This window comes from Eschrichtius robustus, chromosome 5, assembly GCF_028021215.1.
Source record: "Eschrichtius robustus isolate mEscRob2 chromosome 5, mEscRob2.pri, whole genome shotgun sequence".
NCBI classification, from domain to species: Eukaryota; Metazoa; Chordata; class Mammalia; order Artiodactyla; family Eschrichtiidae; genus Eschrichtius; species Eschrichtius robustus.
Genome location: NC_090828.1, coordinates 123,634,192 through 123,659,053, shown reverse-complemented (window position 1 = coordinate 123,659,053; position 24,862 = coordinate 123,634,192). Strand labels below are relative to the sequence as shown.

At 45.8% G+C, this 24,862-nt stretch overlaps 1 protein-coding gene across 5 annotated transcripts in view; it reads left to right on the top strand.

The window, feature by feature from the left end:
- The window catches only part of MGAT5 (alpha-1,6-mannosylglycoprotein 6-beta-N-acetylglucosaminyltransferase), a 371,967-nt gene that overhangs the window by 320,449 nt on the left and 26,656 nt on the right, over window positions 1–24,862 (top strand). For all 5 annotated transcript variants that reach the window (XM_068545240.1, XM_068545241.1, XM_068545239.1 and 2 more), the window contains 3 exons: window positions 6,680–6,829; window positions 15,777–15,923; window positions 23,731–23,847. In XM_068545240.1, the coding sequence (XP_068401341.1) occupies window positions 6,680–6,829; window positions 15,777–15,923; window positions 23,731–23,847 (414 nt within the window). The remainder of the gene's footprint in view (window positions 1–6,679; window positions 6,830–15,776; window positions 15,924–23,730; window positions 23,848–24,862) is intronic.

Genomic DNA, 24,862 nt, shown 5'->3' with positions numbered 1-24,862 from the left:
GGGTGGATTGAAGGACTGAGATCCTAGAAATAGAGTCTTAGCCCAGAGCTTCTAGAAAGGGGGCCTGAGACAAAGATTGATATATTACTACTTGTTGGGGAAGGGGGTGCAAGCCCAGGGCTGTAAGGATGAAGGGAAGGGGCCAGGAGAAGTACCAGATGGATGCAGGCTGGCTCCTGCCTCACCAGAAGCCACACAGACACAGCAGCACGGGCGCTGGGCACTCTGGACCCCCTGGAAGGTTTGCAAGGAGGGACTGACTCTACCTTGGCATAGTCTGTGGAAGAGAGAAAAGAGCCTCCCTCCCGTTTCCTGCTTCTCTTTGGCCCTGGTTCACGTCACAGGGAACTGGCGTCCCATACATCTGGGTTGCTGTTTGGGGATGGAGGTCCCCCCCAACCCATGCCCCTCATCCCTGGTGTAGCTTCTTCCCAGTCTGACAGCGATGGGGAACCTGGCTTGTGTGAGCACCAGCTGAGAAAGAGAAAGAAGAGCAGGCAGTCCGGGGAATCTGAGAAGGCTCGTAAGGGGTGTCACCATTCAGACAAGAAGCGCCGCTCAGAGACGAGGACAGCGGTCCAAGCAGGAGGGGATGGATGCCGGAGTGAATGGAGGAGGCTGGAGTAGAGAAAGATGTACAAGATCTTCATTCTGTAGCGTCAGCAAGCCCAGCCCCAGCCTTTCAGGGAGATACATCGCAGTAGCAATCAGTAAGGGCTTCCGTGGCTAGTGTGGGGTGAGGCATACTCTATGGCCTTGTGGTTTCCTAAAGAAAATATATGATTCATCATTGTGTATTCATTCATAAAGTCATGGAATAAACCAATTCCTGTATTGCCAGGGAAGAAGAGGAAGCTACTATAAAAATGGTTAAAAATCCATGATGCTCAAAATAAAGAATCTGATCACAAGTGTACTTGTCAGGATTCTTTCTGCTGAAATGGCAGAAGCCCAGCTTTCCTAGCTTAGGACTGGGGGACTCTCAGAACCCAGGGAAGGGCAGGCATGCCCTGGGCAGAGATGTAACTGGAACAGTGGACCAATACCCTGCTGGGACATGCACCCTCTCACACTTGACCTTCTCTTTGTGACGACTTTCTTTTTCTCTGTCTGGAGCCTGACCTTCATGCAACGGGACTGATGCTGGCTTCGGCAGCCTGGTTTCCCACTCACTGCTTTGGCTCTGGAGAGGGACTGGCTCTTCACACCCATTCAGCCCTTCCTGGGAAGGACGCCCACTGGCTTAGCACTTACCAGGCGCTCTCCATGGACCAACTAACTCTGTGCAGGGCAGCAGAATTATTATCTTTTAAATGGGAGGCCACAAGGTGCCATGTGGATGAGGGGAAAAAGGGTCCAGGAGAAGGGAGGTGCATATCTGTCATGGGGAGCAAGGGTGTTGATGGGGAGGAAAGTACATAATGTCCACTGCAACCCAAAGCTCAGAACACTACCTTTCGCCAAAGAGCCTTCCTGTACCCCTAATTCACCAGCTGGGAAAGAAAAGGGCTCCAGATTGTGCGGTTCTGCCCTCTACCTCTCCCCCTGCTAAGGACTCAAGCGAGTGTTGCTTTAGATTGAATTGTTTTCCTAAAGCTCTCGATTCAAGCTCTGAATATCTTACGACCAGTTCTACAAACAAAGCTGCCGCCAGCTACACACTGAAAGCCCTGCTCCTTGGTCCCAGCATGTTCTCTCCTTTTCCGTAGCATCTTCCCATCCCCTGCCTCCTAATGAGTTTAGGTAGATTTAAATGAGTTTAGGTAGATTGAAATTGTAATCAGTTTGATGGGTTGTATTTAATGGGAATTTAAATTGCACTGAAGACCGAGAGCATTGAGGGGCTGCAGGCTGCTAGCTGGGACCTTTTGGAGGCACATCTCACCTCCGAGACAGGGGTGGTGGCATGCTGCGGCGTGGTGACTCTCTGCAAGCCCTTTTGGACTGTGTCTCAACAAATTTGTAGGTGATGGGGTTTATGGTGGAGACGATTTTCTCTGACCTTGGTCTCTTAAGTCAGAGGAGGAAAGCTTTCTGGAGAGTGATATTGATCCAGTTCTTGGATCAGTGGGACCCCCAGTTCCGGGGTGTCACCTTGACCATGGGCCTGGATGTCCAAAATCAGGAGGGGAAGGGTGCCTTTTGCACACACACCCCTCCCACTGGGGGCCTTCCCGTGGGTGGGGAAAGGCAGGCCAGGACCATGATTAATTGACAAAACTGCAGCGCCTTCTTTCTTTTTTTTTTTTTTTCTTAATTTTTATTTTATATTGGAGTATAGTTGATTCACAATGTTGTGACAGTTTCAGGTGTACAGCAAAGTGATTCAGCTATACATATACATATATCTATTCTTTTTCAGATTCTTTTCCCATATAGGTTATTACAGAATATTGAGTAGAGTTTCCTGTGCTGTGTAGTAGGTCCTTGTTGGTTATCTATTTTATATATAGTAATGTGTATATGTTAATCCCAAACTCCTAATTTATCCTTATTTCTTAAACACAAAAGATAGCATTTTCCATTGAGGAGAGACGGAGATCCTTTGAACCTCTTTTTGGCAAAAACTAGGTCCTCCAGTGAGATGGCAGTGGTGCAAGCTTTGGTGTCATACCGCTGGTTTCTGTTCTTTCTTGATTGCATGTATTTTAATTTTTCTATTTTAATTGTGAAATATATCAAATATGCCCACCACCCAGATGTATAGATGTTGATATTGTCCAACAGTTTTCTTAAGAGAAAAATGATATAGTTCAAATATCATGAAAGCTCCATCCGCCTCCCCAAACCCGCCCTTCCCTCCTCAGTGATCAATAGCTGGAAGTTTGTATCTGTCATCCCCATGCATATTTTTGTAGTTAACTCCAAATGCCCATATGTAAAAATATTGTTGATATGCATATCACTGACTACTCCTGCTTTGCATGGTTAAAAAATGGCATCGAGCCACACAGATTCTTTTGCAACCCGTCCCAGCACCACTGCTCACTTGTAGAAACCACGGACTCGTTGCATCACCTTTTTGAGCTGCAGGCAGATTGTTAAGCTCTGGTTGTGTTCATCCTGGCACAGTCCAAGTGAGCGAGGATCAAAGCCTGGACAGGAGGACACAATTTGATATTACGGAGGCAGAATCAGCAGGGCTTTGTGACTAATTTGATGTGTGGAATGCCAAGTGTGATTCTGGTACCTGGCTAGGAGACGAATGCCAATCCCTGAGATCGGGAGCCTGGGGGTAGGGTTTCTGGTCTGGGAAAGTAAGGCACTGAATGACCCGTTAAGGCGTGGAAGTGTCCGTGGCAACCCAGGAGGGGAGGTTCGGGAGGCAGTTGGATTTTGGGAAATTCAGGCAGTGGTTTGGAGCTGGCGATGCCTCTTTGGGTTCCCTTCGCATCCGGTGAGCATTCACATTGGGAAGGAAGGGGGCGGCTCACCCTGGGGAATCACCCTGGCCAGATTTCTTCAGAATTCTGACAAGTGGCAACGAGAGACCTGAGGTGGAATCACTTCATTGTCATGTCATCTTGAAAGGTTAGGGTTATATCTGAAACATTTCTTTTTCCCTCTAATAACCTGTTGTGATATCCTCCTTCATGAAATTAGAGAAATCCTCTCTGAAGGGAATTTCTGCTTTGAGACTTTACCGTGCCTTCTTGTTAATAAGTTCATAGACTTTATCAGCCTTGGCATATACTTCTTTCTCTTTGCCTGAACTTGCCCCCTTGTTAAACTTCAAGGAGCCCCAACCTTTTCTGGGATGGATGGCAGGACATGTGTCTTCCCAGGCGTTTGGTGTGGGAATCCTAACCTCGAGTTTGTCTGCAAGTGAGTATTCATCTCCAGGTTAGGACCTGGGTGATCATTCGCTGTTCTCCTTTGTCGCTCTCTGCGGACCTGGCTCAGGGGCTGTTGGTCCATCCTGACTAGTGAGCAGCTGGTTTTTCACAGGGAAATGTCTCTATTTGCTGTATTAAAGAAAAGATGCCTGCCCCCATCCCGGTCCCTGCCAAAAGCCCTGCATGACATCCTGACAGGCCTCCCTTTAGATGGGAGGGATCCACCCAGAGTAGCCCAAACAAAAGAGTTGGGGAGGAGAGGGGGAAGTTCGGGCATCTGCTATTATTCTAAGGATCCAGACAGACTCCGGCCGATGGGGTGGGACCCAGAAGCACCTCTGGGCCCTGCTTTTCTCTCTTCTGTCACTCTGCTTTCCTTTCTCAGTCTCTCCTCTCTTCCTCTCCCTTCGTCCTCCACCTTTTACCTTTCTTTCCATCCCCTCTTCTAACTCTCTCCTTCCCCTCCCTCCCCCCTCATCAGTCTGTCTCCCCCTCCCCCATCTTTCTCCCTCCTCTTTCCCCCTCCCCTCCTCTTCCCCCTCCCCTCCTCCCCCTCCTCTCTCCCCATCCCCCTCCTCTCTCCCCATCCCCCTCCCCCTCCTCTTTCCCTTCCTCCTCATCTCTCCCCCTCCCCCTCCTCTCCCCCCTCCCCTCCTCTTTCCCCCCTCCTCCTTCCCCCTCCTCTCCCCCCTCCCCCTCCTCTTCCCCCTCCCTTCCTCTTTTCCTCCTCCACCCTTCTCTCTCCTCCTCCCCCTTGCTCTCACCCTCTCCCTCCACCTCCCCCCTCCTTCTCCCCTCCTCCCTCCCCACCCCTGCGCTCTTTCTATCACACTCACAGGGGGAATGTCTAGGTCGCAGTCACTCCAGGTCCCTCTTATTACCCATTATGCATCTTTGTCTCCCTCTTCTCCTTTCAGCTCTTACCTGGTTCTCTTCTCACCCCCACCCCCAAGACTGACATCTGACTTCCCCAGAACTTGCATCTGGTCCATAACTGCCCGGACTCCAACACTGCATGACCTTTTTGCTCGAAAACCCCAGCCGTCTGTCAGTCATCTCTCTGTGAGCAGGATTCTGAGCTCCTGAGAGAGGGTCTGACTAGCTCAGCTCATTGTCCTGAGCCCGGCCACACTGTCCCAGCCTGGGGATGGGTCCCCCTCAGGTCAGACACATCCTGGGCCGGTCAGGAGTGGCAGGGGGTGGGCAGGGTTACAGAAGCCCTTGCCTACCTACCAGGGGCTGGGGTGGAGGTAGAGCCCCTGAGAAGGGGGTTTGTGGGCTCAGGAGTAATCAGGTCCCTCTAGCACAAAAACTGTGTCATAGACCCCCTCCAATTAACTCACACCAGGAAGATGATCCTAAATTTGGCTAAAGCTGAATGGGAGTCATGGTTTATAAACTGTTCCTAGTCACCTCTGCACGAATGGAAGGGTATACATCTCTGAGGTAATGAATTTAGCATCTTCCAGCCACGCCGAACGTGGCATGAAATTAGACTTTAAGTCGGAATGTTCATTTTATTCACACAGTAGGGTGCAGGGGTGGACTTGATTGATTCCAAACAAAAGAAAATCATTCAGTGCATAAAATGGAGACTGGACTGTACTGGTTTTCCAGTCATGAAGACTTTGGATACAGGATTTGAAACATGTATCCCCCAAAGTTGAGTGCTTTGTAATATTCTCACCTGCGAGATGTAGGCAGAGGGTAGACCCTGAACCGGGCTCGGGATGCCTGGAGCTGCCCTACCAGGTCAGAGTGAGGGCCCCGCGCCCCCGGGGTGTTGCTGCCCCTCCTCTCTTCGGCGCCAGCTTCCCCATCATGTGCTCTGCGGCTGCTGGTGCCACACCCGCGTGTCCCTTGCGGTCTTAAGTCACAAAACCGGCGATTATTACACTTCCCTGGAGTGTGTGAAAACAGGCTTCAAATGGGCAAAACCCTGTCCCACTTTTATACAACTGGAAAACATTACAGAACTTGAATCTTTCAAATGTCCAAAAAAAAAAAAAAAAACCCAAAAGACAACCCACAAAATCCAGCTTGTGTGACTTAGTCACACGGAAACGTGAAGAGGAAGGGAAAGGGAGCTTGCTTCCTCCTTGCAGGTGGTTTTGATTTAGAAAATGTGCCTCGAAATTCAGTACCTATCAACACAGAGGAGAGGTTTTGTTTTGCTTCTAAGAAAAGTAAAACTACTCTTGAATGTTTTCAGGGCTCATCAGAGTTTCCATTTAACGTTTTTTCCACTTTTGTCTACCTGGATATTCTCATTATCTCGGCATCTGCTGAGTCAATCAGGGTATACTGTGGGAAACTCTCATCTCCCCATGATCCGAATTAGGTGGGATCCAGTTCTGACAACATGAGTTAATCATCACTAGAAATCCTGGCAAGAGCTGCGGATGTTTGCGTTCCTCGGGGACAGTTTAGCGTCTCCAGATAAATATTCCAATCCAACTGACTGCCTTCTCTGAGCTTTCCTTCCCCAAACTTACTCCCCCATAAGGAGGACAAGCCAAAAGCAAAGTGTTGGGTCCCCGGTAATTTACAAGGCTAGGACAATACTTCAAAATACCAATACTTCAATTGGTCTCGCCATCGTTGGTATTCAGTAGTATGTCGCTATAGGATATGTTTCTTCTTGCAGAATTGTACAGTATCCATGTGACTGTTTTTATGCTCAAAATCCAGTCAGATTACTTTTGAAAGAAGTTTTAGGAATTGGGTTGCCAAATTCATGCAGTCTCCATGTTAAGAGCTCCTGTCTCTGTGACCTCTAGCTATGAGGCAGGTTTTTATGAGAATGAAAAGAGAAATACCTTCTCCTTGTGTCCCCTCTTTAGAATAAGAAGCTCTACTTGGACATCATTCACACGTACACGGAAGTGCACGCGACTGTTTACGGCTCCAGCACAAAGAACATTCCCAGTTACGTGAAAAACCACGGGATCCTCAGTGGACGGGACTTGCAGTTTCTTCTCCGAGAAACCAAGGTAAGTTTTTTGTAGTTTTGTAAAAATGCATCAGTATTGTTGTGCGGAGGTTTGTTTCTCTCGCCATTGCAAATGGGATCAGAATCTTCGGTGCTTTCTTTTCAGTGGTACCGTTGATCTTCAGGTCATTGCTGGGCAGTGGTTTTCTAGACTAGCTGTAGCTTAATAGTTAGCAAATTGTGAAAGGAGGTTGCTACCATTTAAAACTTATTTACTGAGGACCTGCTTTGTGCCAAGAAGCATCAAGTGAGGGGCTGGGGACATGGTGGCAAACAGGAAAAGTAGGGTATCAGACGTTCTCAGAGAGCAGCAGCTTTCCCAGCAAGCCTGGGGCACTTAACTCCTCCACCTCTCCAATCACCCCTGTTCAAGGAACCCGTCCCCCAACTAGCTTTTCATCACACCTGCTTGTTCAGAACGTTTGTACTGGACACTGGAGAAGTTCAGACAAGGGAAGAGTCCTTGGGGGCTCAGGGAGCAAGGAAGGCATCGTGAGAGCTGTGAGAGATGAAGGATGCAGGTGTGGATGCACCTGGCATTTGGCACAGACGGCAGTGAGTCAGGTGGTGGAGGTGGAGATGACACACCCAGGAGAGTCAAGAGACCAACCCAGCGAGTCTGTGTGTCGGGAAATAGTGGAAGATAAAATTTGAGAAGGGGCTGAGGGTCTGAATGTCACAGATGTAGAATTCAGGCCACGTGGTGTGGGTAGGTGGGTAGGAGCAACTGATGGACGGTCGTTTCAGTAGCATGATGAGTGTGGTGTTTTCACATCCTGGGGGTGTCCACCCAGTGGTCTCTGCCCTTCCTATAATTCTGCCATGAACGCATCCGGTGAGGTTAGGGGACCTGCAAATAGATCAGTGTTGGGCCTTGAAGGGTTGGTTGGCACGTTGATGTATTCCTCATGTTTATTAATAAGCTCTTTTTTAAAAAAATTAAACGTATATATCTTAAAAATCTTTCCGTATCAGAAATAGCTGGGCTAAAGGATATATACATTTTTAGTTTTAAAGGTTATAGCCAAAATGGCTCCGCAGATATTATACAGTCTATCAGTCAGTGCTTGTTACCTTTCTCTCTTTATGAGTGAGGTAGAGCAGCTTTTCACATGTTTATGGCATAGATTGCTGATTCCTGCCTCTAAATGCTACACGTTCTTTAGGTGAAATACTGCAATCCATTAAAAGGGTTATGGTATTGAACACGATAACATCACAGGTATTAGACAAATATATCAGAGTTAAGTAAATTATTTAGATAAGTAAAGAGGATTGCAATACATATCATGAAAATTCATGTTTATTAATAAGCTCTTATTTGTGAATTTTACAAATACATCTCGAGCAGCTCCTATGTGCCAGGCATCATGCAAGGGATACAGGAGCAAAGAAAACAAGCATGATCCCTGCCCTGCATTATCAATAGTGAATTGTTCAGCTCTGGTCCTGACTTCATTTTCTTTGTCAAGGTAGAGGAGAGACGCTAAGCGGATGAGTTTCTGTGGCATCGTAGCATTTCTGATCAGTGTGTGTGATACTTCAGTGTGGGAAAGCATATTCACATACGCTGTCCTGTTTACTTCTCACCACAGCCTTCAGAGGTAGGCAGGGCAGGTATTACTGTTAACTTTATTCTAAACAGGAGGAAATAGACTAGAGAGTTGGGCTTGTCCATTGTCAGTGAGGTCACCCTGGAGGTAACCCTGACTCGTGATTTTTTAATTGCAAGTGAAAGCTCTGCTAGGCCCTCGACGTACCAGCCTCATGAAAAAACATACAAACTTAAGAACATTCAGTGGATACTCACAAGCCAAAAGAATCTGCATCTCCTTTCTGCCTCAGTTTCTCCATAGGTAAATGCATTTGATCATTTCTACCTCCCAAGTCATGTGTGTGATGCCGTGAATAAATTCACTTGATAAATTTCTCTCCCTGGCCAAAGATCTGGTTTGTTTCATTAAGATTTTATTTCCTTACAAGGTCATCTGCAGTCTGATGATGGTGGCCATCACCAGAGCTCCCCGGTTTGTACTGTTTGCTTTCCGTTCACCTTCTGTCTTAGGAGGACATTTTAGAATCATTAGAAAGTCCGGGCTCTTTAGCCGCAATGCTGTTTTTGCTTCATTTTACTTTTCCCCGCATCAGATTGTGGGAAAAGCTCAAGCTCCTTTAAAATTACAGTTGGCAACGCTGCTTCTCTGTCGTCACTGCCCCACACGCTTCTATTAACCCAGCTGTGCGAATGTCTTACTCAGCCTTGCAGATCTTAAAAGAACACTTACTTACAGACCATCCACTTACCCTGTCAGAGAATGAGAGGTAGGCCGAAGCTAAGGTCCCTGATGTCTGGAGAGCAACAGAGAAGAGGCCTGAAAGGCCCAGGCCATGAGGTCGGAGATTGCCCGAGATTACCCAAGGATTACAGCTGGAATTTTGAGTGTAAGGGTCATCTGTTTATCCTTGAAAAACTGGTGCTTTCAGAGGATGTCGCTGATCCCATTTGGTATTGCCTGTTCAGAGGACTAGAATATATGAAAGGACTCCGAGTGGAATTATGGCTGAAACGGTCGGCAAATATGATGAAAATGAGGCAGTGTATCGCTGAGGCTCCCCTTCTACCCAGAACCCAGCAGCAGCAGTGAAATGAATGAATCTTGGGCTTTGGAATAATGACACTAAAGACTAGTCAGGCTTTGCATTTATAACCCTTTCTGCCTCTAACTCCTTCCTCGGTGTCTCTGAGCAATTTAGAAGTGATTTATTCCAATCCACATCGAAAGTGCGGAACTGGGGATGCAGAGAAGCAAGTGTGTGTGGAATGAATGGGGTTTGCACGTTCCTCAGACTCGTTATGGGAGAGGGAAGCAAGTCGGGTGCCCCTCAAGGTCTAGAGACATATTGAAGTGATTGATGCATAATCAGCTTTTGACTTATTATTTTTCTTTATGAGCCATCTTTGATTCTCTGCACCAAGCCCAGAAAACTGTCTCCTCGGCAGAACTGTGTCCCTGCGTGCGAGGAGGGGCCCTCATGAAGGGCCCACAGAGCCTACGGAGACGGGAGGGATTCAGTGTAACCCTCAAGTCGGGGCTCAGGAGCTGGGAAGTTGTTGAATGTAGAAGACTCTTCTAATAGGCATATAAATGTGGATGAATTCATTATTTATCAAAAGACCAGAGACGAGTCATTCGGGCCAGCAAACTCCAGGAGAGCAATTTAAGCCAGCAAATAAGGACGGAACTGGGGTGGCGTGTTTTTATTTTTGGCTTCAGTCCCCATCTCTCTTAACATGATTTCTTTCTTCTCCTTCCTAATTTTCCCCTCCCTGTGCCCACCTCCCCCAGTCTCACCAGGGGAATTTCCTTACAGATTGGGGCATTCGCATCCCACGCTGGCTTGGAGGAGCATTTGGAGTGAGCCCAAACGGGTACCTCCCTTTCTGACAGTGAGAGTCGAGAACAAATCTGGCTGTGGGAAAGCAGAGGAAGAAGCAGCTGCTTCTCCTGCTGTTGCCACACACCTTTTCTGCCCACAACTCTGGCCATTTCCCCCTCCAGCCCTTGGATGGGGGCATGGCGGCCCTGTTTCCCTCCCATGTCAGCTCAGCAGCTTAGCTGTGGGACTCGCCTAGAAGCCCGGGCTGGGTTGGAAGATAGGCAGTATGTACTACTGTCCCTGTTCTATTCCATCCTCGGGTCTGACCCCCCCTATCAACCGTGGCTCTTCCCACAAGCTTGGATGTGGTTGCACAAGCTATCTCAGAACCCCAGGGCCCAAGGCAGCCACGACCAGTGGACCAGACGCTCGTGCAGCTCCATGAGCACCCAGGGGCTCTGCTTGTTCTGTTGACAGGTACCTTCTCAGGGCCTGGCTTGTAGAGGCCTTCAGATAACCGTATGAAGAATGAAGGAAGGAGTCCAGAAGAAATCCACTGGCCATCTGGGATCTTGGGGCCATGCCCCTAGGAGTGATTTCTTGCTTTTCTCCTGAATAATGTGCCTAGATCTCCAAGATCTCCCCAACAAGGGACACTGTCCTTCTGATATCCCGTGCTTGCCTCTCCGTGGTGTTGCCCACATCCTCAGGCCCTGTGAGAGAGAGCCCAAGAGCGAGCTTACTGCTGGAGCAATCCGTCTTCCATGTCTACTTCAGGTCCTGCAGTATCCAACCTCAGGCAGTCAAGCAGGTTTCGTCCTGGTGACAGGTCCCAAAAGCCATTCCCATTCCAACTAGGTGGAAAATAATTTGCATACACTTACCCATGCACACACGCTCCATCTTCCCCCCTCCCCTCCCACATATGTATATAGAATGAAGAATGTATGGACATAGGATTCATTAACCTCTCTGAATGAGGTTTCAAGAACAAAGGCACCTCCTCACACCCAAATACACACAACCCATTTATGTTATCACGGGGCACGACCATGGGGTTTCACTGCACCAGTAACGACCGTTTCTCTAACCCTTCCCTGTGTTAAGCCCTGTCCGTGAATTCTCTCTTCGTCACTAAAATCCTCTGTCCTCGGTACCGTTAGAGCCCATCTTAACTGTGGTGGTGAGCCAGGCCTGTGATGCCTCCTCACTGTTAAGAGCTGAGGGGTAGGCCTGGTGAGCTATTGGGGTGAGAGGGGTGGTCCGGACAGCTTCTCCAAGGAGGTGCACCTGAGCTGCCTTTTCATTGTAGGCATTGCATGCTGGCACAGCTGAAGATGGTCGGCATCTGCAGTTGTACGTGTATCTGAATGTTCTCTTCCTCCCCACCTCCAGGGTAATATGCTTTCGCAATGCAAATTGCAATGCATTTGATTTTGTGCTGGGGCTTCCAAATGACCGAAGGGCAGGGACTTGTGATCTTGATGTTGTTGTTGGATTTTTTGTTTTGTTTCTGGAAGGCCACTTACATAGTGGGCATAGTCTGGGAGTCTACCCAGTGAGCTGGTCTCCAGGAAATGACCTTTGATTTACTGGCCAATACTGACTAACCTGGGGTGCTTAAACGTGCTTGGCAAGTATCATTGTCTTTGTCTCCTTTGCCCTTCTAGACGTTTAGGAGACAGTCTTCAGGTAGGGTAGGTTAGGGGCTTATGGAGCCCAGGAGAGGGTGTAGCCAAACATATATGGGAGAGATTTTGGCCACTGTTTTCTCTTCCATCAGCGTTGGGTACAAAAGGGAAGACAGATGTCCAGAGAGGGGACCTTGCCGGCTACACAAAAGCATCACCTATCAGGAAAATAAATTTTCTCCATTCCCAGCCTTGTATGGATTCTTTTTAAAGATATAAAAGGGATACCTATTATCAAAAATGTAATGATTCCCAATCATTATGTGAAGAATAAACAAGTAAGGCTTAGCCATAGCATGTGGCTCATGGGACTGACCTTTGCTTGAGGCAGTCACTGTAAACCATGTCCCCTCTCTCTTCTGATGGATGCCCCTCCCTGTTTTTTAATCCAGGTACTTTATGAAACACAGAGAACTCATAAATACACGTAAGCAGGTGCTGAACCTCTTGTAAAACCCCACAACCACAACTCCTGCACAGCAAACTCCAGCTAGACAACAAAAGGTCGTGTGCGTGCTGCACGTCAAGTTGAACCTGGGTTTGAACTTGGACTAGCGTTTAGCGAACATTTACTAAGTGCCAAACCTTGGAATACATCCTTTCCATGAAGTATCTCCTTGAATCCTCAGAGCAGCCCCATGAAATAAAGCACAATTACTTTCACCACTTTACACATGAAAAGACAGGTTTAGAGAGCTTGTGTTACCTTGACTAAGGCCCACAGCTAGAGAGAATGCATTATCAGTGGACCTCAGATAATCCATAGAGAGAGGCATGTAACAATTTCCCACAGTTACAGAGCTAGGAAATGATGCAGCCAGGGTTGGAAACCTGGTCGGCCTGACTCCAGAGCTTGTGCTCTTAATCACCACATTGTCCTGGTCTCAGAACTACCTTTATCCACCTTTAAAGGATTCTTTGTGAACTACTCCACTTAGGGGTTTAAAACAATTTCGTTTCTCCTTTCACACAGAGTACAAATCTGAGTGGCTTAACTAAACTCTTTGTCGACGTGTAGGGACTTCCCAATCCTAGAGCTTCATCTGTTCTCTCTTCCTGAGTGTTAGTTCAAAAGTTAAATTTTAGAGCATGTAATTTAAAGCTCTATTTAGAAACGCTCATTGATGGAGTCAGAGCTGCAGCCATGGAGATGTCTCGTCGTCTGGAAGATCCTCATTACATTCTAGGCTTCTGAAAGCCAGATGAAGCATCAATAAAATATGCTGTGTCCTCCTGAGGAGTTAAGCCTCTGCACTTGAATGCATTCTTGCAGTGTCTCTCTTGCCCCGGTGCTAAGGAAATCTGTAAGCGAGCAGAATGATGGGGGGAGTGGGGAACTAGGGGAAAAGCAATTTAGTGTGGTTAAGGTACCAGCGTGTGGCAAGGCCATAAGCACTCAGAAGTTCATGCAATACCCTTGGGTGGTGATAAACCCTCTCTGCCTATCCTGTTGTCATTCAAACCTCAGGTGTGCTATTTGACCTTAATACATCTGCTCCATTATAATGTCACAGGTAGTGAGTACACAGGAAGCAAGAAGGAAGGTTGCTTATTGACAGAAGTGACAAAGAACTGTTATTTTGGTGTTTCCAAGTAATGCATTTCCTGCGACCCTAATTAGTGTGACGAGAAGACTCATTGCCAAGAAATTGTGTGGTATTTGCTTTAGCTTCATTCTGAAATGGTGAGGCTTTGGAGAGTTAGCCCAAAGTGTTTATGTGTACTGAGATATTCGGATGCCAGCAGGGCAGAAGAGGTGGTGCAAATTGTTATTCACATATAATTAAACCTAGGTCCCATTCAAGTCCATTAAGCAACAGCCTCAAATCCTTTTAATTAATGGGTTCAGATTGGTGGGCCTGAAGGAGCTAATTAAATTTTTTTCCCAGGATTTTCTATTTAAATAGACAACCATTGTGCTTCCTACATTTCCTCCAAAGTTATTCTTTGTAATTTAGTGTTGATGGCGGTATCAGCACTTCATGGCAGGCCCCGGTTTTCAGAGGTCAGAAAACACTCTGGGCCCCTGGTTAAACCCACGGAGACCCCTGTCTGCATCTTCCAGGATCTGGAAGCCCTGTGCTTTCCTGAGCCCAGCCACGGCCTGACAGAGGTCCTCTTTTCCCCGGAGACCCGACACTTTCTCCCCAAAATCTGCTGGGGGTGGCAGATCACAGAGATCCAAAGCCTCAAGGATAGTAACCCTGGGTTCTTCATATTTAACAGAGCTGGGATGTCTTGGGACTAGTTCTTCATGCCCTCATGGCAGACAGCTTCCAAGCTCTTCTGCTACCACATTTTCCCTCACCCCTGTGTCTCTGGTTCTTCTGCTCCAGGAGAAATGACTCAGCCAGCAGTGAGAGCTCGGCTGGCTTCTCAAAGCTTTTCCTCCACAGTTCCCTCCTCTGTGGACACCCCTGAGGGTCATCTCAAGGTTTACAGGATATGAAAGGTTATTCTTCCAAACAACAAAAAGGTTAAGTACCATGTTCTGTGCAGAAGAACATACAGTTATAGGATGGGGCATCTCTCCAGAAAACCTGAGATTTTAGTTTCTTGCCCCCAGAAAATTCCCTGCGGGGGCTTCATGGCTCTCCAGTATGTCTAACATGGGCCACGCTGCGCGTTCAGCCCTGGAATTGAGTGCCCAGCACGTACGGGTTGCATCTTCCAGTGCTGCCGGGGTTAGACTCAGGGCTGTCTAGGCAGAAGTATTCCAGATCATCATTCAATTAAAGCAGCTGCAGAGACAGGATTACTGGGGAGAGGGCCCGGGAAAGGAGGCTCAAGCATCTAGCCGTATCCAGTTCAGCAGCATCCTTCACTCTCGGGGCGTGGCCGTGTGGATGTTCCCCAACATGATGGCAGAAGGAAAGGACACCCTGGGACCCAGTTATCCTTTGCCACTTGATGTGCCTGGGAAACTGGAGAGATTTCAGGATAGGCTCCTTCATGTGGGTAGGGAGATCTCACACGTCACCAAGCCTAGACTTGGACCAAGGCCGTCAGGACCCACAGCCGCCCAGTGGTGTGAAATACCCCGAGGGGAGGGTACGCAAGGGTGCCTTTCTATGAGATGATGTTTCATTTCTGGACCCAGGAATCAGTGCCACTGAACTGCAGAGAGTCCCCTTTGTCACAGCGGCTCTCAGCCGTGGTCCCGGCGAGGACTCTGACATGTGTTTTTGCTGCCATCTCTTGTCTGCCGTGGGGACAACTCGTGGTTTACTTGCTGGGGTGGGAAAGCCTTGCCCAGTTACAGCTCTACACCCTCTCCCCACATTGAGGCGAGAATAAAACCCAAGATGCTGGTGTCCCCCAGCGAAAACCCCATTATGAAAACCCATGTTTGCTGACCTACCATCATTTTAATGCAGCTCCATGTGAACTGTAATCAAACCGCCCAGCGACCTTTCTGTCCCTCTTCCCAGCATCACTGAAAGGGCCTGTTGTTCCTTTGGTTCAATGAAGAAACCTTCTGTTTAGTTAAGCAAGTGTTTTTGCAGTCATGTCTCCTGGTAAGTTACAGAAAGATTATTGTTGGGTCTTGGGTTTTGTTGTTGTTTTTATTCTTTGACTACCTCCACCTCCCTACCCCCTCAGCTGCCCATCCTGACACTTACTGCTTTACTTTTTTACAAAGGAGGGAAATTCATAATGACCTGAGCAGCTTCCTGGGCGCTTACAGGTCCCTGGTCATGTTTTTCAGGCCCTGGTGTAAGCTGGCTTCTCATTTATCCACCCCCAACCAGGGCCTGGGAACTTTCCAGAGTCTCAGAGGCATCAGCACAGGAATGGAGCCCAGAAGAGACCCCCATGAGCCAGGGACACCAGTCCTGATTGATGTGTTTACATGTGGTGTGCTCCTCTGTCTTACAGCTGTTTGTTGGACTTGGGTTCCCTTATGAAGGCCCGGCTCCCTTGGAGGCCATCGCAAATGGATGTGCTTTTCTGAATCCCAAGTTCAACCCACCCAAAAGCAGCAAAAACACAGACTTTTTCATTGGCAAGCCAACTCTGAGAGAGGTAAGCATCTATAAAACTCATTCTACTTTCACTCATATGAATGGTAGCTGTTTATTGAGTGCTAGGAGCCCATTTGAACCTCCGAGCCTTGGACGGTAGGTTACTGTCAACTTCATTTCACTTAGTTGGGTGGAAGGAGGATCCTTCCTTGAAGAATCATCATCCTTGAGAAAAAAGATGTATCGGGGTGACTGAATAGTACGCCTGGTATTTTAGCCGACTGTCAGCAGGTGCCATCCTGAGAAGCAGTCCTGCCATCGCTCGAACCATTTGCAGAAGTCTTATTTGGATTGCCTTTGGAGGTCCTCTCGAAAATCCACTTGAAAATGGTGAATCACCATTGAAGGCAGTTGGATTCTATTTGGGACAATAAACCAAAGTCATTTAGAGCATGTGAGTGACCAGGCTGGGTGTTTCTATATCTGGTTAGAAACACGTATGTGCAAGAACCCATGAGATTGATTTCTTATTATTTCTTAGTTATTTCTGCACAGTTCGTAAGTGGCTCTCCAGGCTGCTTTCAAGGAGGAAGCCTCTAAGTGTCGATTTGTCCCAGTGCCCTTGTCATTTGGGACCGTCTACTGGGGAGGACACTGCTGGGCAGCCCTCCCGGGACATGTGTCTAAAGCATACATTTTTCACCTCTGCTACTTTTAAACCTTTCTGGGTCAGTTCTCCTGACCCCATTCCCCCCTTCCCCAAATAGTATATAAAACACATTTTCCGTGATTATTCTTTACCTTTCAGTCAGAGAACTTACCAGTTAATAGAGTTGATCATTCTGAGAGTTCTTTTCTTTGACCCTCCCCGTCACTGGTGAAAGGGCCAAAGGAGATGGAAGAAGATCAGCAAGACCACAGATTATCCTGAAAAAGATGAACCTGTGGCCCAGATAACCTCTGACAAAGGTTAACGAGGCGTGTGCGTGTGTGTGTGTGTGTGTGTGTGTGTGGGCACGCTTGCTTTTTCCTTCTGCTAGTACTGTAAATTTGAGTTCTTCATTTTGGGGAGTGCTTTGGGGGGCGGGGGGTCATTCCTCAGCAACACTTCATGCACACAGCGTTTGGACTTCCCGTGCTGTGGGGCGGGTACCAGAACACAGATCAGGAACCTTCAGTCTGGTACCCAAGAACTTACTCTTTGCAAAGGTTTGAAAGAATGATCCCCAGCAGTGAGAATGTCTTAGCTTAGGCATCTGTGCTCTAGCGTGCGGCTGACTTTGAAACTTCGGAGCTCTGGGTAGAAAATGTGGGCTAATAAATCATGCCTGTGTTGCGTTTGAATGTAGGAAATCTCTGAAGTTCTACATCTGCCTAAATTGGATAATTATTTGTAATTTTCGATGCTTTTTCCACTTTTTTGTGATAAATTATACACAGTGAGAAATGATGATTTTAACCTTTTTTGAGTGTCCAGTTCACTGGCATTCAGTCCATTCGCAATGTTGTGCAATCATCACCACTATCCACTCTCATAGATTTATTGTTCCAAACAGAAGCTCTGTACATTAACAGTAACTCTCCATTCTCCCCTCCTCCAGCCCTGAATAGAAGAGTAGAACCACTACTCTACTTTCTGTATATAAATTTACCTATTCTAGGTGCCTGATGTAAGTGTCGTCGTACAGTGTTTGTGACCAGCTTATTTCACTAAGCATGTTTTCAAGGTTCGTTCATGTTGTTACACGTGTCAGGATCTTTCTTTTTTAAGGCTGAATAATATTTCATTGTATGAATAGCCCACATTTTGTTTATCCGTTCCTCTGTTCATCGACACTTGGATTGTTTCCATTTCTTGTCTATTACGAAAAATGCTGCTACGAACATGGGTGTACAAGTATCTGTTTGAGTCCTTGCTTTCAATTCTTTGTGGTATATATACCTATGAGTGGAATTGCTGGAACTTGCTTTTTATTTATTTTGAAATAATATTAGTCTTAAAGAAAAGCTGCAAAAAGAGTACAGAGTTTGGTTATATGCTTCATGCAGCTTCCGCTAATGGTAACATATTATAAAACCACAGTGTAATTGTCAAAACCAAGAAGTTAACATTGGTACCGTAATATTATCTAAACTACAGACTTTATTTGGATTTCACCAGTTTTTCCACTAACATCCTTTTTCTGGTCCAGGCTCCCACATGGCCTTTACCTGTCATGTCTCTTTAGTCTCCTCCAATCTGTGCCAATTCTTCAGTCTTTCACTGTCATTCATGACCTTGACATTTTGAAAGAGTACCAGTCAGTTGTTCTGTACACTGTCCCTCCATTTGGATTTGACTGGTGTTTTCTCCTGATTAGTTTGAGGTTACACATTTTTGGCAAGAATCCCACAGAAGTCATGTGGCCTCAGTGTATCATGTCAGGGGGTGCATGATACCAATGTCTTATTACTTGGTGATGTAACCTTGATCACTTGGTTAAGGTCGTGTTTGCCAGGTTTCTCCACTGTAAAGTCACTGTTTATCTCTTTGTTGGGGGAAGTACTTTGAGACCATGCAAATACCCTCGTTCTCCTCCAACTTTTGCCCGTTTATTTTTACCATGTATCAGTGGATCTTTCTTGCAACCATTGTTACAGTGATATTCTAATGATGATTTTTCCCTCATGATTTTTTTTTTCTGGTTTCCCGTGATAATAACCGTCTTAGTTAACATTTATTGGAGCACTTACTATGTGCTAAGGGCTTTTTAAAAATGGTTTTTTATTGAAGTATAGTTGATTTACAATGTTGTGTTGCTTTCAGGTGTACAGCAAAGTGATTCAGTTCCATATATATTTTTTTTTCCTTTTCAGATTCTTTTCCCATATAGGTTATTACAAAATATTGAGTATAGTTCCCTGTGCTATACAGTAGGTCCTTGTTTTTTTATCCATTTTACATGCAGTTGTATGTATACATTATTCCCAAATTCCTAATTTATCCCTCTCACCACCCCACCCTTTCCCCTTTGGTAACCATAAGTTTGTTTTCTATGTCTATGAGTCTTTTTCTGTTTTGTAAATAAGTTCATTTGTATCATTTTTTTACATTCCACATATAAGTGATATCACATGGTATTTGCCTTTCTCTGTCTGACTTACTAATGCATGAAAAGCAAAGAAACCCATCAGTTTTCTTGCTGCAGTTTCTATATACAAGACTTTGGGAAATGATTCATCAAAAGTATTTTGGACTGACTTGGTACCTTCTTGACCATTAGAATTAGATAATAATTTAAATTTTGATAATTCTGAAGATTTTGATAACACTGTATTACAACTGAGTACTTTTTCCTGAAAAAAATTGAAGACCCTCTTAAACACAATCTAACCCTTTGCCAGTGAAGGATGTAATGTTACATAGATCAGATCAGCCAGTATGAAATTGCTGAGAAAAGTATGTTCATCCTGTCGGTGTGATCCTTTAGTAATTTGCTTTTTGTTGAGGTGATAGAGGGTTTTCACTTCATGGCATAAAAAGGGAATAGGTGTTGGAGCTGCCGCCCAGGCATTTGGTTCCACCTATCCTTTCAGATGGTCCCACCAGTGTTGGAATGAGACTCCAGTTAGAATGGCACTGGGGGAGGCTTTCAACAGCTGCTCAGCAAGTGACCTCCCACAGGTGACTCCATCAGTCCTGGGCTCCCGTGAGAGGGCTGGGAGGCAGAGGTCAGCTGACAGATGTTCATTGTATCCCCACAGGGCCTGTGGTACTAAGTCACTGCATTGGGGGAACTTATCAAGACACATTTCCTGTTTCCCAGGAGCTCAGATTTTGATATGGAAGTGTGATAAGAGTGATGCCTAATCAACGGGAATGCATAAGGAAATAGCTGAGTACATTAAGCGGGGGAAGTTAACTTGGAGTGGTGCCCGGTGGAGAATGTGCTGGGTTAGCTAGAAGGGGATAGTGGGGGAGCTGTGCTTTATAGGAAAAGAAGAGTCGGGTTTTGAGTTGGAGAAGCAAGAATGTTGATGCGTTGGAGGGAAAACCCCAAGCAGGTCACTTTACTTTATGCAGGAGGGCAGGTTCCATCTGATGTCCATTTCCTTCTCCGCTGGAGACGGTGCAGAGAGCAGGCTGATAGCCAGTGACAGGACACAGCTTTGAGAGGAGCCAGTGAACTTGACCTCACGGGCAGGTGGGCCGCCCCACTCTGCTCTTTAAACTCACAGAATCCCCCTGATCAAAGATGCTTTTAATTGGGAAAGAGCTATCAACACTTGTACAGATTTCTAAGGGTCAAGAATCCCTAGAAAGTATCCTTTTTTTTTTTTTTTTTCCCCCTCAACAAATAGAAAAATTTTAACCAAAACGTATATAATTACGTAGCTATCTTTTTGTGCCTTTGCTAATCTTTTGAGCTAAGCAACAATAGATCCATGTAAATGGGTCCATATAAATTGCATCTATGTCTCTTCTTTGCCTTCATTTGAAGAGAAGTCTAAATTTTTCTTTGTATTTAGAACACAAAAAGCTTTGTTTTTATTTTTGCATTGGACCCATTTTTAAAACCACAGTGTACACACTCAAGAGAAGTTCCATATGCCCTTAAGTATAATGTGGTTGGTTCAAGTTATACTTTAAATGTAATATAATTTGGATTTCTATCTTTATATTGGGAAACATATTAGTAGGTTCTTAATCATTATTCTGACATTTTGTAAACCATTTGAAATTCTCTGGCTCCAGGGTTTCCTTTTCCATAAAAAGAACTTGTGTTCTTCTTGGAGATTTAACAGCCGCTCTGAAATAACATCTCATATTTAATAAGATTTTCATTACTTTTACAGACTATACTCCAGTAAATATACTGATTGATATACGATGAAGTAGCTCAGATCAGACGGTTCTCAATAAATTAACAAGGAGGAATGGAACATCCAGAGGGGGAATAATGAATCACAAAATGCCTTACTAATAAAATTAAGTAACCCTCCGTAAATGTAAATGAACAAAATGATAATGGCTCAGCATTTTGTATTTTCCAAGTGCTTAGAGCAACCTTGTAAATAAGCAGGGGCCTTAAAAGGCGGAGGGGAGAGAGACTGCTAAATAGTGACATTGATGGCAACTTTCATTTACCCTGATTCAGTTGCAAGAATTAATTAGTTTGTTCTCCAGGCCACAAAATGAAAATGGTGTGACACTTTACTCAGCTTCAGGAAAGGTCTAACACAGACATACATTCAGTCCTGGGAGTTTGTTTTAGGTTAGCCGGTTTTAAGCAAGTGATGAAAAGGCTGGTGTTTACATTGAGCTTCTTTTGGTCATTGTCTTAAGAACTCAAGAGCCTCCTTTAAAATTGTCATCTTCCTTTTTTGTCAAAAGGTAAAAACGTTGTTGAAGGATCTAGATTTGAATTTGCTCTGCTGCTTTCTAGCTGTGTGGTCTTGGGGAATTGTAAGCCCCTCTAACCCTCAGAATCCTCATCAATACACAGGAAACCCGATAAATAACGTCTGCTCAGGTGATTAGCACAGTGCCCGGCCCAACCGAGGGACCTCACTGATACGTGCGCAATCTAAAATATGTGCTGAGAAAAAGAAAAGGATGCTTCCCCAGCTCCAGGAGCCTGCGGGCACTCTTCTTCTATCCCTGACCACACAGCTGAGCAAAAGAAAGAGGGTATATGTCAGAAGCATGGGGAGCTGCAGGCTAGCGAGGGGCGTGACTCGGGCAGAAGAGGCAGGAGCAAAGTCTAGGATACCTGCACCTCAGAATCGCCTGATTCCCACGAGTGGGGGCCAGAGAAGGCTCAGCGTGGAGGCACAGTCATTTATCTTCTGGGTTTCCCCCCTGAGTAATGCATGCACACCACTGGTGTGGTAAGACACAAAGAACGGTGGCCGAGAGCAAGCTGGAGAGGTGCCAGTTGAATCACTCAGTCCTCTGAGTATATTGGGATCTGAAGAAAAAAAGAGAGCCAGCTTGGCCTCAACCCTTCCAGACCCAACACCTTCTTTTATTCGAAGTGTATTATAACATCTACTTTTCACTCCTGAAATGAAAAATATACCCTGCTAACATATGCAGTTTTAAAAGAGAATGATTCTCTAACTCTAATGTGAAAGAGAAGTAAAAGGAAAATACTTTGCTAGAAGGTAATAGATATTTTGTGTATATGTAGTCCGGAAATACTGTATCATACCCATGAACCACACTAGAAGGCATCATGGTGTCTCATTCCTCTTTACAATGAATATGTTTGTATTTAAGAAGAATAAAACATTGAGCTGAATCTGGTCAGCCCTTTTTACTTATAATTGACATTAAAGAAAGAGAAACTAAATCAAAAGGTGCCTACATGTAGACACACAGATATACGCGATTGGCATTACTGTGACAGCTTCAAATACAGACTGGTTTGGGTATGTTGTACTGGAGACCCAGATCCTCTGCGTGGCATTGACTTTGCTGCCATGATTTTTCTGAAATGATAACGGCTTATTGGTGAAATTCCCAATAAAACGTCCCTTGATTTACATGGCAATTATGTTTCTGGAAAACTCAATGTATATTCAGACTGTGCCAAAGAGTCAGATTCTGTGAACCCACCTGAGAGCTTGGCGGGGCGTGTGAAGGCCTGTGGGGAGTGGGCAGCTCTGCCCTGGGCAGGACGGGCACACACATCTCAAGGCGTCTGGCATCCCTGGTCCTCAGCCAGGGGTTAGGGCAGCACCCGCCAACTTTGAGAACTGAAAATGCACCAGAATGCTTTCTTTATACCACAACCTTAAAAGGATACAAGAATAAAGGTGGGAATAAGTTTGAGGGGTAAATTTAGCTGTCTTTAAAAAACGGATTCTTCCAGAACTGAGAATTGCCGATATTCCTCTGGGTTTCTTTGGCCACCCTTTGTTTTTAAAATAAAACCTCCTTTAAAACAAAAGCTGCCTTTGCTTGCTTTTCTGATCGCACATGGCCTTTATGATTCTTAAGGCTCTAGTGTTATGCTAATTATTATTCCAAAATTCTCTCTTTTTCTGGTAGCATTATTTCCCTTTCTGTCACCTTTTATATGTGCCATTACGTATCCTTCTATGACTTTAAAGCCTATGACAACTTTATTGTAATTTCCTTATATTTATCTGTCTATCCTAACCAGTATTTTATAACAGATGCTAGTTTGATCTAGGTGATTTTCAGGGCTGGGATATGACTAAGGGTAAATATTCATTATTTCTTGGTGTGATTTGGGGGGTTGAAGCCATCTGTAACAGCCTCCATGTCACCTGGTTACGACATTCTAACTCTTTTTTCAAAGTGGGACTCAAGGTGAGGAGCCATCACCGGACCTGACCCTGTGGATGCCATGGTCTCACGCAGGGCCATGGCCCACCTGCTGCCCTCCTGGGACCCCTAGACTCCCAGGAACCCCTCCAAAGTGCCCAAGATCCCAGCTCAAAGGGTCTAAGACAGCGTAGCCTGGCCGTGTGTCTTTTAAAACATCCCACATGAACCTGATGGGCACCCATGGGCACTGCCGGTGTTGCCAGGCGGGCACACTTTACAGCCTCCGGTGTCCTTACCTGTGCCCGTCAGCGCTGTGCGTGCTTATCCAGATGGTCCTGACAGTAGACGTCCTGCTGGTCAAAAAAAAAGAAAGAAAGAAAGCTGTGGGACCCTCCCTCTTTTATTGTTATCTGCTTACGGGGTGCTTAGGAGGTTTCGATCGTCAGGGGTCAAAAACAAAAAATGACATTACCTACGCAAGTACAACTCGGAACCATAAAAAGCATAACGCTTCACCTAGCACAGAAGGTTGAAAAATGAAAAAAGTCAGTGTTTGTGAGACTGAGGTGTTCTGTTTTTCCTTTTCCAGCTGACCTCCCAGCATCCTTATGCGGAAGTTTTCATCGGCCAGCCACACGTCTGGACTGTTGACCTCGATAATCAGGAGGAGGTGGAGGACGCCGTGAAAGCAATTTTAAGTCAGAAGGTTACTTCTTTTATTCCATTTTCCCCCGTTTGTGATGTGAACAGGATCATGTGGAAAGCATCACAGGCCCTTCGTTCGAGTAATTAGAATGTTTCCATGTCAGCTTGACTCTGAAATTAGAAAATGGCCCAGCTGTAGGACTGGCCTGGGGATTTTTGTGGAGGTTCTGTGAAATGGAATTAGAGCTGGTGTCCAGATGTGTGCATGGATTCTGCAGACCCTTTCGACATGGCTCCTGGGTCCCAGACACAGCAATAGAAACTTGAATTCTACTTGTGTCAGTGACCTCATTATGTAGCTCTCCCAAAGATCAGAAAAGATAGACCCACTCCCCTGCAAAAAAAAAAAAAAGTGAGAAGGAAAAGGACTACTTAAGGAAATACTGGGAAATGTTTTTTATAGCATCTGTTTATTTGGCTTTTCTACCTAAATATCTTATAAAATTTTGTATAAGTAATTAACATCTCTGGACTCTCCAGAACAATTCAGCAGACATGTATTAAGTACCTACTGTATGCAGAGCGCCCTCTGAACCACTGTCAGGGACGCCCACTTCCATAAACATAAACGAGGCTGACTCCCTGCCTGTAGGAAACTTACCACCCTGTAGGGATGGGTCACGTTTTCCTCTCTCCCAACCCCGGGACTGCCTTGGATTCTACCAGTAAACCCTGCCCTCTGTCCTCCTCCTATCAGAGCAGCGATTACTCTGTTATAATTTTTTAAGAGAAGCAGTATAGTTGTGGTTGTGAGGACGGGCTAGAATCAGACAGCTTGGGTTGCGGTCCAGCAGTGTCCCCTCGGGCACTTACATGACCTCTGAGGCTCAGTTTCCTCATCCCTGATGTAGGCTAATTTCACCTACTTTACAGGTACTTGAGAGGATCCAATGAGATAATGAATATGAAGTGCTTAAGTGCAGTGTCGATCTCATAATAAATGTCTAGTCAGGAGTATTAAGTCAGTATTACATATATAATAATGTAATATTCTTTTTTACTGAAGTATAGTTGAT